The sequence below is a fragment of the Onychostoma macrolepis genome, chromosome 03 (genome assembly GCF_012432095.1).
Source record: "Onychostoma macrolepis isolate SWU-2019 chromosome 03, ASM1243209v1, whole genome shotgun sequence".
Classification (NCBI taxonomy): Eukaryota; Metazoa; Chordata; class Actinopteri; order Cypriniformes; family Cyprinidae; genus Onychostoma; species Onychostoma macrolepis.
Window position 1 is genome coordinate 34,953,410 of NC_081157.1, and position 18,601 is coordinate 34,972,010.

Here is an 18,601-nt window from a genome sequence, read left to right on the forward strand (position 1 = left end):
AAGGCAAAAAAAAAAAAAAGATGAGGAACCACAGTAACTATGTTATGTTCTTGCATCTTGTCACAGTTCATGTGTAATCTGAGAATAAATTTTTGACAATGCACTCACCTTTCTCATTTTGGGACTGTGAGCGATAACTTCCTTTGTATTTAGTAGTCCAATAGTTTTCCCTAGTTCGTTTGCCCTTTATCTTTAATCATGACCATGTTGATGCTATTGCATCAACTGTCAATAGTGATGACAGCTCAACATTTTACTATTACTTAGAACAACCATTTGGTATTAAAGTACTACATTCACAAATGCATCTCTGCTTTACCCAAAATACGATATTTATGTGGAGCTAAAGATGAAGTGTGTAATTTCTGTGTCACTAGTTTCACCAAATGGAATTGTAAACATAATGTGCCCTATGATACACCAGGCACAGTGATGCAAGTGTTTTTTGCTAGTTTCAGCCCGACGCAGTTATCATTTTCATGTCCTGCGCCATGTTGTTTAAATAGCAAATGCATTTGCGCCCATTTGTGCGTCCATGGGCGTACTGGTCTGAAAACGAGGTGTGCTCAGGCGCATTGTTGGCGTGTTTCTATTTTGAGGCAACTGAAATAGACTATTTTTTTGTTATTTAAAGAGTGCGTTAGTAATATGCTTATTACACACACAGGGATGCCCAGCAGCACACAAGCATGCCAAATATTAAAAATTAAAGGATTACAATGTAAAAGATTATTATTGTGTAGGCTACATAAATATAAAAATGCCTACATGTCACAGTGGATAGTCATTGCATGTATCAGAATTAGGCTACCTATTTTCCAGCGCATTCCACCATGTAAATAGCGAATCCGCCATGGTGCAAGCGCAACTGGCCCTTAAAGGGAATGGGAGATGAGACTCTGATTGGTTTATTGCACGTTATGCCCAAAACACACCCATTACTCATTAAGAGAATAGGGACAACCCTTTTAGACCATTTTTTAGACTGTTTTTCCCATCGTTAAACTAGCAAAAGTGGATTTGGACACGCCCTAAGTGCACCTGCAACGTGTGCTTTAGACCATTAAAATAGGGCCCAATGACTTCTTCAAACTTTGCCAACTGCTGTTGGGCAGACAAACAGGCAATCCCACACCAAACTCTATTAATGTGGCCCCATATATGTATTCAACGATATAATCCTCTTTGCCCCAGTGATGTGTCACCTCTGATGATGAATGAATCGGCGTGAGGACGGGGCAACCATTCAATTCCAGATGGACAAAATCAAGTCCTGTCATACCTTTTTTGTTTTTCTCTCATTTGAGGTGCTGTTTCGATTGGATATACGTAACGATATGAGGGACAAGTCCATAATAGTTTTCATTTTACCTTAAGCTTGGACAAGAAATATATTTTTACACTGATAAAACTACACACATAACCTTTAAGCTCTGTCGGGATTGAAAAATCAGGCCTCCCTCTGCACTCAGTTGTATGCACAGTGTAGCTGTTGTCATTTAAGACATAGAAGAATTAGAGTAAAGTATGTAACGTCTTCTAAGTCCAGCAATTTCATAACTGAATTGTGAATTCAGAAACATTAAATTGATCTCTTCAATTAGTAAAAACAATTATAAATGCTAAAGGGATTCGATAAAGGAAGGCCACATCTCACAATTCCTCTTTCTTAGAAAACTGTACTCATAATCTAAGGATTTTAATCACATTTGAGACTTTTAAATCACATTGTTGACATTTCTGGCATCCTTCCAAGAAGTGAAAGGAAAAAGAATAAACCTGGGAAGTCTTGTAAGAGGCTGCCCCTTAAAAGGTTTTTACAATTTGTAAAGTATTGCGTTGCATGATTACTCTCTTCCACATAAACCTCTAGATTAATAATTCATTGCCAAACGTATTGACTAACTGACTTAATTCCTCATTTTATGAAGTCACTTGCAGTGGGTGGTTTAATATTTCAGTATGTCTGGTAGGTTGTTTTAATTATGTCCATTCATTCTGCCAGCTGAATAACTGAACAGTGTGTGTCCTGCTGTAATTGAATCCCACCGGTTCAATGACTATTGATTATTAGCAGTTACAAAATCATTGTCTCCGTTTGTATTTTAAACACGCTTTAATTTCCTCAGTGGTTTATAAGAAGGTGGTATATACATGTGTTTTCGTAGAGTGTAATGCAACATGGGCCTGATCTACATTTATGCTGTTTTGTTCTTATGTGATCCACAACTATACATCCACATGAAAGTCGAACACAGTTTTGTAGACATGGAGCTGGCCTGTACAATCTTAGTGGTAACCACGATGTTTCAAGTGGATGTAGCAGTTTTGGAAGATACCATTGAACTTGCAAAGCTTTTTCTCATACAGTCTCCTAACTCATCCATTAGATAGTGTTAAGTAAACAAACTCGATCTGTGCATGTTGTTCACAGATGATTCCTTTTCCTTTATCAGCTCTCATTCTTTTATCAACTATTACTTCCTCTCATGAAATTTTAATATGAAACCTGCCTTTACATACTACATGCATTTTGTGTTTCTCACTGGATAGGTTGATTTTTATTTCTTTCTCCCTTCATTTTCCAAATCTCAAGGTGTCATTTTGGCTGGTGGTACCAATTATGCTTTATGGCTTGTATATACACAAAAATGGCTCTAAAGAGTAACAGTTTTACAAGCTCTGGAGTTGTTAAAAAATTAGTAATCGTACTGATCCACATACTTTCTTTCAAAACAGAAAGTTTAGGTGGTACATAATCAAAGGGCTTGTTCCTTTTTTATTCGAAAACCTATTGGTTATAGGCTAATTACATCACAGCTATGATTTTTGACTTCATAGCTGTTCTGGGGAATGCAATTCTCATTCTATAAAGCATTTTGATTGGACAAAAAAAATCCATGTAATACAGGATGAGACAAAATATGTTTTATCTGTTTTCCCAGAAGAGGCAGACCGTAAATTTGAAATGTCTGGAGTCAGTATGATTTTAAAATGTGTTTGAAAGAGGCCTAATATGTGTTTGACTAAAAAAAAAAAATGGAAATATTTTACAATGTTAAAAAAGTAATTTATTCCCTTGATGACAAAGGTGCATTTTCAGCATCATTGCTCCAGTCTTCAGTGTCAGAAGATCCTTCAGAAATCATTCTAATATGCTGATTTGGTCATCAAGAAGCATTTCTTCTTCTTATTAATGCTGTATTTTTGTGGAAACCATGATTTCCTTCAGGATTTTTTGATGAATAGAAAGTTCAAATGAACACTATTTATTTGAAATAGAAATCTTTCATAACATTATAAATAATAATATAATATGTTTTATTTTTATAGCGCCTTTCAAGAACCCAAGGTCACTTTACAAAGTAATACAACCAATTGGCAAACATAATACACCAAACAATCAGAAGAAACAATCATCCAAACAAGTGTTGACAACAAGGAACTACAATTAATGAACAACAAGAGGTCTCGCAATCATATGATGAAAGTTGATGAAAAGAAAAACAGAGAGGCAGAAGAGTTATTTAGAGAACAAAGTGAATAGATGAGTTTTAAGTTGAGACTTAAAGGTCTGAAGAGAGGAGGCAGCACGAACATTATGGGGCAGCTTATTCCATAGCTTAGGGCCCATAATACAGAAAGCTCTGCCACCCACCGTAGAGAGTTTGTACTTGGGCACAACAAGCAAGTTATCATTGCTAGATCTGAGAGTCCGTGCAGGAACATATGGTTGCACTAACTCGACTAGGTATTGAGGTGCGAGGCCATTATGGGCCTTATAAACTAAAACTAAGAGTTTGAACTGAATACGTTTGTGCACAGGAAGCCAGTGAAGTTGGTGGAGGATGGGAGTGATATGCGCAGATTTGTTATTAAATGTAAGGACTCGAGCAGCAGAGTTTTGTACCATTTGGAGACGATTAATAACTTTGGCAGGTAAGCCGCTATATAAGGAGTTACAGTAGTCCAATCTAGAGGTTATAAAAGCATGAATAATAGTTTCAGCATCTGCAAAATTAAGTGAGGGACATATACGGACAATTTTTCGCAGTTGATAAAAGCATGATTTAACAATCTGACCAATGTGTGAATCAAAGCATAGCGCAGAGTCAAACAACACTCCCAAATTTTGCACAGTTGTTGAGGGCCTAATCTGGACACCATCAATATCTATGAAGATGTCATGCTGAGAGGAGCTCTGAGATTTAGAGCCAACTAGCAGGATTTCAGTTTTGTCAGCATTTAGTTGTAAAAAGTTATCTGACATCCAGGTTTTAAGTTCTTGAAGACACAAAACAATAGAAGGGGGTGGGCAAACTGAGCTTGGTTGAACTGTAAAATAGATTTGAATATCATCAGCGTAACTATGAAAATTGAGACCATGACGTCTGATGATCTGACCCAGTGGCAGCATGTAAATGAAAAATAAAAGTGGACCAAATGTCTTCACTGTCACTTCTGATGAATTTAACGTGTCCCTGTTGAATGAAAGTATAAAAAAATCTTACTGACCCTAAACATTTGAAAGATCTGCTAAAAGTGAATTTTGACTATGTTTAGGTACACTAGCATACAGATGAGCTCATAGCTAGCAATCTACTGTCTACTGAATGACACCAAGATTTATCACCACTCTTTAGCAGCCAGTTGGTTACAGAAACTCTTCATTTACTGGGACAATGCAAGTAAATGAATTCTCAGCATGGTACCATCGGCAGATTTCAGGCAATACAACTCACAGGAAACCCATTTACTCATAATGCTCCTGGAATGCCTCCTGACTGACCGCTGCTGGATTCCCTCCCCATTCGCACATGGGATGCTCTGCATCCCATATCTTTCCCCAACCCCATTTTCCCATCAGCTTGCCTGATACCAGCTGTAGGCCATGTTGTATCTTACACAGAATCGAACGCCATTAATGTTTCAGCGTCTGGAGCCGCCGTCGCCAAGCCAGGATGTGGGACAGGGACTCACTGGCCTTCCTGAAACACAACAGCACCCTGCAAATCATCTGTGAGTTGCACCCTCTCCATTTTCTCCTCAGTCTCTCTCCCAGTGTTAAGGTTGATGGTTTCATTTACATTAAGGAAATTGCTAATGTAAATGTATACAAAGGGATTTTTTATTAGTATTTTGTCAGTGGTAACAAAGGTGAGATTAATGCATACATCATGAAAATAATTAAATTTGAGTGTTTTAAATAACCCAATCATGGGTAAGAATGACCAGTATTCATTTTTGTCAAAGTAAACTGTACTCAAATGAATAAATATGACATGATGAAATATTGAATTAAAAGAATAATATAAAATATTTTAAAACAAACAACAACAAAAAACTGTAAAAATTAATGCAAGCAAATTTTTATCCTTTTCTTTTATAGTTTTCAAAAGACAAGAGTTGTGATTAAAACAAAAAATAAGACAGTTTTTTTTATTAATAAATATACAATTCCTTGAAAACAAAAACTATAATTTACAAAAAGTAAAAATAAATGCATTGGAAAAATTTTATAAATGTTCTTTTCTACAATTTTCAAAATACAAAACTATGATTGATTGACTGATTGATTAATAATTAAATAAATAAAAAAGCTCACTTTTTATTCTACATACAGCAAATGTTACTAAAGATATACCACTGTACACCATTTTCCTTGTCGTTGACTCTAGTGGAAATCTAATGAGAAAGATCATCTAAACCACAATGAGTGACAAACCAGAGGCTTAAGCCCTTCACAGAGTGTAGAGAGCTTATAATCTGACTAAATGTGGGTGTGTTGTCAGGCCTGTTGATGAAAGGATCCCAGAGAGCCAATCATGGGTGACGGCGCGAGCCCAAGAGATGTCTCAGAAAGCAGGAAGCTGGAGTCCTGAAGGCCAACACCCAGATGACACCGCAGATAACCACAGACAATCTCAGGTACACAGAGCCTGCCCTATCTCATCTACAATTTCCGGTGAGGGTATTTATGTAAATGCTTGAATTTATGAAAATTACGTTTGGGTAGTGCATCACTGTGCTCTTAACCTCAGACATTACCAGATTAGTATGATAGTACAACAATAAATGCAAGTTAAATTGTTTCCACACACTACTGTATGAGAAAACAATATTTTTGTGATGTGAGAGCCACTATTTCATCAGTTATGAATTCTCCAGCAGCATATAACTCCCTCACAGCATGATTATATTTGTTATTAGAGTTCAGAATGTTCATGTAGTGTCAAACCATTGGACGTCTCAGTGGATCAATAATGTTTTCTCTGCCTTTATAAGACTGCAACTCAGATATTCACAGTCTTTTGTGGAGGGTGTCCATTGGAGCGGTTTGTTTTCATAACCCTGAATGGCTGGTCTGTCTATCCCTCATCCATGTGCATCTCATTGGCAGACAGCAACAAAGGCCCTTCTCTGTTGCTGAGTAAAAACTGAATTCGGTGGACTATCTTCCACACTCTCTTATTCTCTTTCTTGTATGTCCCCTCAGTCTGTGTGTCCCTCTGTTACTGTTTATATTCTTTTATTACTCTCACATGTCTGCTTTGTACGGTGAAGCTCATGTCATTGAATATATGCATCCATATTCGACTGTCTGGGAAGGGTGTTGAAACCCTTCCGCAGTCTTAAGTGCCATTGTACTGTCAGGAGGTGAGACACTCCTGCCCAGCTCAACTATTCATTAAATTCATGGCAGGAACAGCAGCCGCTTTTATCCAAAGCTTATCAATGAGGAAGGCAGATAAGAAAAAAAGCTGTAAAACACCGTTCTAAAGTTGAGTAGAAAAAGTCAAGCTGTCCTGAGCAGATGAAATTCAGAAACAGTAAGATAGTATTGTTCAGTGAGAACAGATTTTTTTGATTGCAAGAGCTTAGGCATAGTTCACCCAAAAAATGAAAAATACCATTATTTAATCACCCTCATGTCAATCAAAGCTCATATGACTTTCTTTTTTCTATGAAACATACAGTGAATTTTTGAAGAATATCCTGAGCGCTCATTACAGAGAATGAGGACTGGGGTTGTTGATTACCAAAATGACCAAAAATAAAAAACACATGGTCCATAAAACTTGTGCACTATTTTTTATTTGAAAGCATATGGTAGTTAGGTAACTGAGGTTCAAGTCACTATTTACTGGGAAAATCTTAACATCTATGTTCATAAGAAAAGCAATGTCTGATTCATGTTTGAATCATTTATTTGAGTCAGATCTTATGAATGAGTGAATTAATTAATAAGTTGGTTGAGTTTACAAAACCAGTCTGTTTGAATCAGTGCAGTTCACTCATTGACTCAGTGATCCAGTCACAGCATTCAACAGGTCTTTGTAAAAGAAATGTATGAATATTGAATAACAATAACAACTTATATTTTGGTCTTTTTTTACAGTTGTTATCATATGGCATCAGATCACTTTGAATTATAGTGCACAGATCATTCCTATGATTCTTCTTTGTCATATCTTTTTGGAAGCTTCATTCCCCATTTATTGTAACTGCACAGAAAGGAGTAACCGGCAAATTCTTCAAAGTCCTCCTTTTGTGTTCTACGGAAGAACGAAAGTCATACTGTTTAGAAGAATGTGGGGGTGAGCAAATGATGTCTAAACCTTTAAAAGAAGTGCTTAAGCATAATTGAGTCAAGAGCTATGTGACTATGTATTTGAAACTGATTGACAGAATATCCTGTTTGTGATTTGAGAGAGAGCGAGAGTAGTTTGTAAAACCATAATCTCCTGATCTTCTCTCAGTGATCCTGCAGTTGAAGCCCTGCATGTATTGCATATGCATGTACTTTTTGCAAACCCAACAGCAGTGACGTATAGAACAGAGGCTGGGGCAGGACTGTCCTGCTACTCTTGCATCTCCCCACAGGGTGAAGGGAGAGATGAAGGTGGAGATGTCCTCCTTCCATCCACTGTGCTTAGGCCTGTCTCTCAGGCCCCTGGCATTCGCTCTTGCCTGCTGTCCCTGGGCAGTCATGCATGGTCTCCCTCTGTTTCTGCAGACAGTAGAGATGAGAGAGATGGGGCGGGACGGGTACTCGGACACTGAGCACTATCTGCCGATGGAAGGCCATGGCAGGGCTGCTTCCATGCCTCGACTCCCAGCAGACAACCAAGTGAGCGCCTCATCCTGTCATTCCTTCATGTTTTCCCCTTTTCACATCTGTCCTTCCTTTCTTGACCCTCCAACCCACTTTCCATTGCTGCCTTTGCATTAAACAAATATGCCCATTGACCAGATAAAGCAAAGAAAGCCCATTATAGCATCTGCAATGGATTGATGTCCTGTATGAGAAAGCGTGAGGGTGAATTACACAGACAATCAATTATGTTAAGTTTCATAACCATACTAGATAGCTAAATGGTGCATTAATCAAGTATACAACCATGCAGTCTGTTGAGTTGGAATGTATAAGATGGTATAGCAAAATTAATTAAATTTTCATTAGGGACATATGTTCAGGTGTCTACATACTTTGGATCAAGTAGTATATTAATCTTTGTAACAGAGAAAGTCAGGAAGAAAAAAAGGTAGTTTATAGGGAAATATGCCTTTTGATGTTGCACATTAAAAAAACATGTTGGGCCCAGAACAGATCCTTGAGGTACTCTAAAAGAAACAAAGCTTGATCGGTCAGCATTAAATAGTTTCATCAGCATACCTGTCATAAATATGCATTTTAAGTATTTGTAATTATCAGAATATGTGTTTGAATATATGTGATGTATTCAAGAATACATTTTTTTGCATTCAAACACTATCTTATTATAATTGTCTAGATACATGATATCTAGCATATTACAACATGCACCCTCATTACTTATGATGCATATTTGATGCCGGTCTAGATGGTCAACAGGGTATAATTTAAGTGTGTTTTTTTTTTCATGTTTCTCACCACTGGCCTTCAAGTAGCCTCCTTCTCATTCATACAGACCCTAATATACACACTTCACTGCTACACATTATACAAAAAGCAGTATGTCACACAAACAGGACGTTTGGAGGATCTGTTTTCATAAAACACAATTCCCACATGACATACTGCATCCACTGGGATTCTAAAATCTATAACAATTGCACACTTGGCTATCCCATGATGCTGTGGGAGCTGGAGAGATGACAGATTAGAAAAGCAGGGTTGGGTTTGCTTCCTTTTTTCTGAATAAACTCTCTTCTCATGCTGTCTCCTTGAATTTCTGTGAATATGTCTTTCCTTCTCTCCTTCTCTTTACCTTTATTTTCCTTTGAATTCTTATTTTTATTTTGAGTTTGGCTAACTCCGACTTCCTCCCTCAGTAAATAAGTTACACAGTGTCTTTACTATAAAAAATTAAGTTCTGTATTTACAGCCCAGTATTACTCTATATGCTTCCCTACTATTTTTGTTGTTATTATATTTTGGCTAAGTCTGAATTGTTTTATTCAGGGTCATATAGCTCAGTGAAATTTTGAGGTGAAGCAAGCAGTGACTTGGGAGTTGGTACTGAGATTTGTGTGAGCATGTGTTTGTGTGCGTGTTAATGTCTCCCAAGTTTATGTAATTACAGTACCGTTTAAAGGTTTGAGGGCAGTACGTATGTTTTTTAATTGTTTTATTTAACAAGAATGCAGTAAATTGATCAAAAGTGACAGCAAGGACATTTCTGTCACAAAACATTTCCATGTCAAATAAATGCTGTTTATTTAAACTTTTGATTCATCAAAAAATCCTGAAACAAAAAATGTTTTTGACAATTTTTAGCAGCAAAAACTGTTTTGAACATTGATAATAATAAGAACTGATGACCATTATAAATAATTGTACACTAACAATAACTGATGATAACTAAGCAGCAAATCAGCATATTAGAATGATTTCTGAAGGATCATGTGACACTGAAGACTGGAGTAATGATGCTGAAAATTCTGCGTTGTCATCACAGGAATAAATTACATTTTAAAATATAATAAAACAGTTGGGGCCAATATCCTCGTGGTTAGTGCGTCGACATATAGCGCAACTGTGCTCATTCGACCCGCATTCGATTTCTGTCTCGAGGTCCTTTGCCGATCCTGCTCCCCTCGCTCCTCCCAGTAATTTCCTGTCTTCTCTCTACTGTCCTATCTCAATATAAAAGCATAAAAAGGAGTCATTCTTTGATTATTTGATTAACATTCCTTAATATACTGTATATATATATATATATATATATATATATATATATATATATATATATATATATATATATAAAACAGAAAACAGTAAAATTGTAATAATATTTCACAATAGTACTAATTTCACTGTTTTGGTCAAATAAATACAGCCTTGGTGAGCATTTGAGATTTCTTTCAGAAATATTTACAAATCTTACCGACCTCAAACTTTATAACGGTAGTGTATGTGTTGTACTTACACAACACTCAACATGTACTAGTGTGAGTGTGATTTACATAAATTTCTGAAACCAAGTACAAGAGAGTTTTGTTGGTGTGGTCTCATGCTTATACATACTGTATGTGTGCGCAGTGTTGTAGTAGTATACCTCTCTATGGCCACTGTGTCTCGTGATCACTGTACTGTTCCTCACCGTATCATTCTGTGTGGTGCACTGTGACGTCTATAACACTGCCTCTGGTCCTCAGTGTGTGTGCTGCTGTGGTAAGTGTCTTTTTTTGTCTCCACTGCTTCTGTGTCTAACCAGGTTCTCTGTGTCTCTCTTCTCTCTGTTTATTTATCTCTCTCTCTCTTTATTTCCTCCCCTCTTTCACTCTGTGTTTTTGTCCACCCCATCCTCGTTTACTACTGCACGAAACCCCATCTCCAACTTTTTCTCCTTTTGAGTGCAACCTCTCTTTCTCTCTCCTTCTCTCTCATGCCTGGGGTCACCCACTGTTAATGTGCTTTTGTCTTGTGTAAATGCGGCCCTATGTGCTTTCTATGTGTGTATTTGTATGGACATATTTGTGGTGTCTTGTGTTTGTATGGAAATGGCTGCTCAGCAGCCACGGAGGAAAGGACGGCACCGGGGAGATAATCTCACTGTATGTGCAACCTCTCTCGTTCATTATTACTTTCTTTTCACTATCACTCTCTGTTTGACTCTGGCATCTGTCTTTCTGTCTCCCTGGAAATCACATAACTCGTGCCTGAATATCTCAGGAAAACAAATACTGGAACAATTTTACATTATTGCAATATGGGTTTTATTGGCCTTTTGACAATATTCTTTTTTTTTTTTTTCTTCATTCAAAGGAAACATTTCAACCATAAAACAGAAGAAATTACAGCAGTAAAATCATTTTTTAAAATCAAATTAAAGCAATTAAGGAAGGCTCATTTAATATTTCTGTTTATTGCTATATTGGAAATAAAATTAAATATTTATAAAGATTTTATTTTTACTAAAACATTTTAATATACTGAGGGACTTCTGTGAACATTTTTAGTAATGATAGACAAATCACTGACTATTCATTGGAATAGACAGTTAAAACTGATTCGCGTTAATGAATCAAAATGATCAAGTCTAACACAACTTGTTAACTAAATTAACTTTAATTGTTAATTAACTGTACAGTACAGACATATTTTCAGACAGATTTGTGTGCAGATCAAATCACACAAAACTCCTTGTCTGCCTCCTCCTAATGTATATCTGCTATCTGTGTGCTTTGCAACACTCATTGTGTGCTGTGTGTTCATGTGCATGTTATATGTTTTTGTGTGCATATGTGTCCATAGTCTTTAAGTATGAGTGTGCAGTTTTCTGTGCTGTGTGTGTGTGTGTGTGTGTGTGTGTGTGTTTATGTGTGACTGTGTTTTTGAGCAGAGACGTGCAGAGATCTTTTGGTGTTCAGTGGGTTGAAGGGGGAAAAGGGCATGTCTCTCTATGGCATGTTTTTTATTTGTTTTTGTTTTTTGTTTGTTTTTTTATAATTTTTTACTTTAAGGAAACTTTGATTGTGTTATTGAGTTACACCTACATCTGTACTGGTATATAGTTGGGTCATTCCACAGAAACGTCCACTTTTAGTATGGCAAGATGTCTTAAAAGTTATGTATTTTTCTAACATTTAAACTTTGACCACATTATTAGATTACCTTTTGACTTTATGAATACACATAAATGAAATTATTTCATTTGAAGTCATAATGATTTTTTTTTTTTTTGTGCATTTTTTAAACACCACATGTAATTTTTTTCTTTTTCTTTTTGTCACTGGTGTTACCTTACTACTTTGGAAATATTAAGGTTTTTATGAAATATTATTTCTCTATTTTTTTTTTCATCACGTAGTCAGAGTTACAGGAAAATAATGATAATGCAACAAATAAGGGGATTGTTTCATTTATTTTAATCAGGTTTGTTAAAAGTGTGATTGAATGATGTTACTTCATTTGCGCAACCATGTATTTGCTATAACAATGAAAATATTTCTAAAAAACAGTTATAAACAAGTAATGGTGCAATCCTTTAAATCTGATCTCTTGAGTGTAGCATAATGGATGTAAAATTAATATCATGCTACATGTGACACATTTTATTTAATGTAACAGAAAAAACAGTAACACCAGAGACACAATGAATCACCAGTGACATACATAAGACCAAATATCCTTATTCTTTAATTATAATTAACAGATGAGACTAAATTGTTACATTTGGCAATTAGTGAAAGCAGTTAGTAAAAGAACTTAAACAACATATTAAAAACATTTGAACTAAAACAACTAAAATGTACAACAAAGACGCTGTCTGTAAGGTCTCTGCTTCTCAGCTGCACAATTTAGCCATACCTGACCAAAGGAGGATTAACAATGATAAAGAAAAATTAGAATCACAAAATCTTAGTGCTATTTTATGCAAAAGAACTAAATGAATAGATTTGAATTAAGTTTATCTATAAATGGGAGTCACTGGTGTTACTGATCTTCACTAAGGTAACACCAGTGACAATTGTCATGAAAAATGCATTTTACAAAAAGTCTGCTGCAAATGATCAAACTGCTTGTCATGGTATACTCACTAAATTAAATAGTTTAATCCATTTGTTTTCTAGTTTTGTTTTTGTTTGTTTGTTTTTTTACAATTCCCTGACAATAAAGTAGGTCATACCAGTGACTTCAATTAAAAGCTTCATATGAAATCATGAGATAAATGAGAACATTTCTGATAACTGATAAGAGACAGTGGACTAAACATGGGCCTTTCTTCACAGATCTTCAGGAAATAGGAAGGAGGAAGTCAAGTGATGTCATCAGTGTGATTTTTATTTCAAAATAAATGATTTTTGTTAATCGGTAACACCAGTGACAACTCCAGGGGACCACCGCTTTTATTATATATTTTAGAATATTTATTTGGCATTTTGTTTTTGTATGTCATTTACATCACATATTTGATAGTTATGAATACATTATTGTATTTTAAATGGAAGAAAACCCTGTTTTTGAACTCTAAATAAAGCACTTTCCCGCTGTACATGGCTGTGGGGACGAGCAGTTTTGTGGTGCTTGGAATTCTTTATAATTAATTTAAAACAAATATTGCCACATTGATGGTTTAAGAAGGTGTAATTGTTCAAATAACACATTGTTTTATTTATATATATATATATATATATATATATATATATATATATATATATATATATATAATACAGTTTTTCAAGTGTAATATTTCTGTAAAGGCTAGGGACAGAAAAATGGACGTTTCCATAGAATGACCCAGTTGTCGAATGCAACATATGATGAAGAAACAACTACTAGTCCACAGCAAATAAATAAATAAAAATAAATATAATCATTGTAAATAATAATACAAAAATAAATTAAAAAAACTTGGAAACTTAAGAAAATAGCTTACTTCCATGTCTTTTTACAGATGAGTCAATAACTGAAAACGCTTGATTGTATGCAACGCTGCATCCGTGCCTCTAGGTGTCAGTGTTGATAGTGTTTGATAGTGAAAACAGTCCAACTATGAAACAAGGTCTAACTAGTGCAAAGGTTCCAGGGCTTGAGCCACTGCAAACCATCCCACTCTGCACGTCCCTCTTCCTGGACCATTTATCTGGTGCTGCCTCACACATCCTCTCTGAAAGCCTGGACAGGCCTCTCTCTGCTCTCTCTCTCTGTGGTGTGCATGACTGTGAGTGATGAAGAGAGAGGTCTGCTGAAGAAATGTGCTTCTCTCAAATGTGTATTCGTGGATGAGTATTTTTACTTTTTATAGATTCAGTCCTGGATGCATGCAAGGCACGACCTTTTGCAACTATCTTAAAGTTTCTCTCTCTCTCTTTTTTTTTTTTTTTTTTTACATATTTTTTCTGTCTTTCTATTCTACTCTGATTCTGCATGGTGAATTTCTTTAGTTGTTCGCTGGTATCGGCTGATTGTGTCCATCAGGTCATACACAATCAAACCACACCAACTCCCAGACCTACAGAATTAAACACACAAGTTTTAAGTCATCAAAGACCCCATTTACATCTGGTGTTAACATATGATTGGGCTGAAATTGTCAGCACTATATACAGATGTAAGCATAGTGCTTGTCTTGTTTTCCGGTGAACTATCTAAACATGCTTATAAGACTTGTTTTATAGAAATGTAAATATAAATTTGGGATTATATAAGTTTGGAGTTGCTAAGATTTTTTTTTAAAGGAGTCTCTTCTGCTCACCAAGGCTCCATTTATTTGATCAAAATTGTAGTTAAAAAAGAAAGCAATTATTTTACATTGTAATAATATCTCTGTAAAACATTTAAAACTGTAATTTATTCCTGTGATGCAAAGCTGAATTTTCAGCATCATTACTCCAGTATTCAGTGTCACATGATCATAAATCATGCCAATATGCTGATTTACTGCTCTTCTTCTTTTCTTTTTTCGAAAAATCTTACTGACCCCAAACATTTGAACAGTAAAGCAAGTGATGTGTATATAGTCACAAAATCAGAAACCTTCCTGCTCACCCAAGACGGATGTTAATCCCAGGTGTAAACAGGGCCGTACATTCATACGACCATCTGCCTGCCGTTACGAAATACTACGGAAATGAAGTTCCCTTCTCAAATCTTCCAGACCCATTAATTTCCAATAAACGGAATCCTCTCTCTTCCTTCGCTCTCTTTTCTTTTCTCTCCCTACCTCTTTCTCTCTCTCTCCTGTGCCGGCTCTCTCAGCAGACCATCACCGATAACAGTCCGATGAAGCGTTCAGCTTCATCTTTGGGCCACGGGCGTCAAGGCCGCTCAGTGCGGGGTGAGGACTACGCCATGGACAGGGTTATCCCAGAAGAGGGTCACAGACATGGGCATCGCCACCGAGACCGCAGTCACCGTGCGTCAGAACGCTCCCTGAGCCGCTACACTGATGCTGACACAGGTCAGAGACAAACATATGTTAAATAATGGTACTGATGGCATTTTGTCTTACTATTAGAAGGAGAGCTAATAGTAATGCCCTTTTTCCTTTCTCTGGCTGTGGCCTAGCAGGTCTTGGCACTGACCTCAGCACCACCACACAGTCAGGAGACCTGCCATCCAAGGAGAGGGACCGGGGCCGGGCCAAAGACCGCAAGCACCACCATCATCACCATCACCATCACGGTTCTCTAGATAAGGAGCACTATGGACACGAGAGAGAACGAGGGGACTACGGCCACAGAGGGTCTAGAGAGAGAGACCGCCGCTGGTCCCGCTCACCGAGTGAGGGCAGAGAGTGCCTGACTCACAGACAGGTGGGCTATTCGTTCATAACATGTGCTCATAATGCACACAGAGACACATTACAGTTGAACATTTCTGCAGCACTGAAATAAATCATTTCCTTTATCAGTAATTTGCCTTCACTGTTGTTCGGTCCCTAGTGAAAAGAAAAAAATATACTAAACTGTATTTGAAGTACATTTATTTTGTGCTGAGTATACTACAATTAAATTTACAAATTGATGTGCTTAAAAATATCCTGCAATTGTACTTTTGGTATACTAATCTTGTATACTTAAAGTCTACGGAGCCCCTTAAGGGACTTGGTGGTGCTAAAAATTCGGGGTGAGTGGAAAAATTTGGAGTGGAAGGAAAACATATTTTTGAAATGTTTTGCGTCCTCTCGCAAAACCAGTTGAGTTCGGAGTCAAACACTTCCTGTTTACTTTACAATGTTCACAATAGATGGGGGAGAAAAAGCTTAACGTGCAAGGGGTGCATATTCTGGGCTATTCTGCTTTATTAATAGTAATATTACTAATTAAGTTATTAATATTAGCCTAATAATTTTAGTAGTATTTTTATTATTATCGAATTTGGTCCTCATGTCACTGTTTTAAAACAATAATCTACATTAAGCGTTTTAGAATGTCCCAAAACCGTGCCTTGAACTAACCACTGACTGTATTTCTTGAGTCCAAGTTCAAAATAAAACTTTCTGAACCGCTCCATTGTGAACATGTATGATGAACCTTTCATTATAGCCTACCTTAAGCGGTTTCTATGGGGAAAAGGCTTAACGTGCAGGGCGTTGCGTTCATATTCTGAACATGCGTTCAAATTCTGCTTTATTAATAGTCATATTATTAATAAGGTTATTAATATTAGCCTAATATTTTTCATCAGTATTTATTATTATCGAATTTGGTTCTCCAACGTCACTGTTTTATAGTAGAATGTCCCAAAACCATGTCTTGAACTAAGCACTGACTGTATTTATTTATACGTGAGTAGGTTCAAAGTTTTAAGTTCAAATTAAAATTCTATGAACCGCTCCATCGTGAACATACCAGCTGTAACCACTGCAAGCTGTAAAGTAAACGGGAAGAGTTTGTCCGAACTCAACTGAATTTTCGAGAGAACGCAAAAGTTTTGTAAGGGAACGCAAATTGCGAGGGAATGCAAATATCTTTTCGAGAGAACGCAAAAGTTTTGCGAGAGAACGCAGTTTCTCGAGGGAACGCAAAACATTTCAAAAATGTTTTTTCCTTCCACCCCGAATTTTTCCACTCACCCTAAATTTTTCGCACCACCAAGTCCCTTAAGGGGCTCCGTATAAAGTCTGCTAAATTGGAACAACTAATTTTGTGCTTAATGCACTTTAAAGTAGCGGAAGTAGTGCTGAAGGTATACTGAAGTATATTTGATTGTGCTAAAGTGGAATTGTTTCAAGTATACTTCAGGTACACTTTAAATGTCTTGCATTTAAAGACTGATATTATACAGAGATCACACAATCCTTATTAATAGTGATATTAAAACACATTTTAGGCTTAAAATTAAGAAATGTGCATTGTGTAATAAAGAAATACTCCAAATAAAGTTTAATTATAATTAAATATCGGTAAGTCTTAAGTGATACTATGTTAATAAATATGTTAATAGATTTGAAGTATACTTAGTATGAAATAAATGTTTTTGAAATAAATTATGGCAAAGTGTTATTTGTTTTTTTCCCACTTTTTTTACTAGGGGTAAAATTATCCATTTAAAAAGTAAAATTTACTTGAGAAGTTATTTAAAACATTAATCATACAATCATAATTAAATTAGGTTTAATGTTCCTAAATCATTAGCAATTTTTTTTTTATTTTGTTTTAAGAATAAACATTAGTTAGATTAAACATTGTTAGAAAAGACAAGAAAAAAATAGTTAAACTTTATTTAAAACTTTATGAACTTAAATTAAGAATTAAACTATATTTTAATTCTGTATTTTACATACACACTACTACGGAGCCCCTAAAGGGACATTGGCAAAAAAAAAAAAGATACCTATCGCGTGCGCACGAGATACTAACGCGTGCGCACGAGAAACTATCGCGTGCGCGCACGAGATACTATCGCGTGCGCACGAGATACTATCGCGTGCGCACGAGAAACTATCGCGTGCGCGCACGAGAAACTATCGCGTGCGCCGCGAGAAAACTATCGCGTGCGCACGAGATACTAACGCGCGCGCACGAGAAACTATCGCGTGCGCACGAGATACTATCGCGTGCGCAAGAGATACTATAGTTACAGTTTCGGTTGCATCACTTCTGCCATCTTACACAGAAGAAAACAAGAGCATGCATGTGCATGAATTAGCCTAATTGAGATCTATTTTGGCCTTCAATACTAAAACATTGTGTCTGTTCTTGCATTCGGACACAGATAAATCATCACTGAACAGCATAAGAACGGCTTTTCTCTCAGGCTATATTCCACCTGAGCAATAACTAACATCTCAGGACTGTCCATCTGTACATAACTTCTCAAAACTTTTCATCTGTAAAATAGCACATTCATAATTCTTTCTATTTTCTCTATAGGCCTATGTTGTACATAACCTAAAACATCTGCACATTCATAATTCTATTTTATCTATAGTTTTATTACCATAGTTATTGTTTTTTAATGCATTGTCTATTCTGTTTATTATTAGCCTTATATTTCACTCTATTACCTTAAATTATATGCATGACTACACTCTCTCTGTACTTTCTCCACTGGATGCTCCTGTCACCAAGACGAATTTCTTGTGTTTTTGTGCGTGTAAACACACTTGACAATAAAGCTCTTTCTGATTCTGACATTTAAAACGCATTTTGAGGTCTGGAAGGATTG

General features: G+C 36.2%; 1 protein-coding gene across 1 annotated transcript in view; it reads left to right on the forward strand.

Annotated features, from left to right (window-relative positions):
* The window catches only part of cacna1aa (calcium channel, voltage-dependent, P/Q type, alpha 1A subunit, a), a 116,367-nt gene that overhangs the window by 91,694 nt on the left and 6,072 nt on the right, over positions 1-18,601 (forward strand). The window contains 5 exon segments of the mRNA XM_058771799.1: positions 4,910-5,019; positions 5,793-5,928; positions 8,018-8,131; positions 15,188-15,389; positions 15,500-15,744. Coding sequence (XP_058627782.1) covers positions 4,910-5,019; positions 5,793-5,928; positions 8,018-8,131; positions 15,188-15,389; positions 15,500-15,744 — 807 coding nt within the window.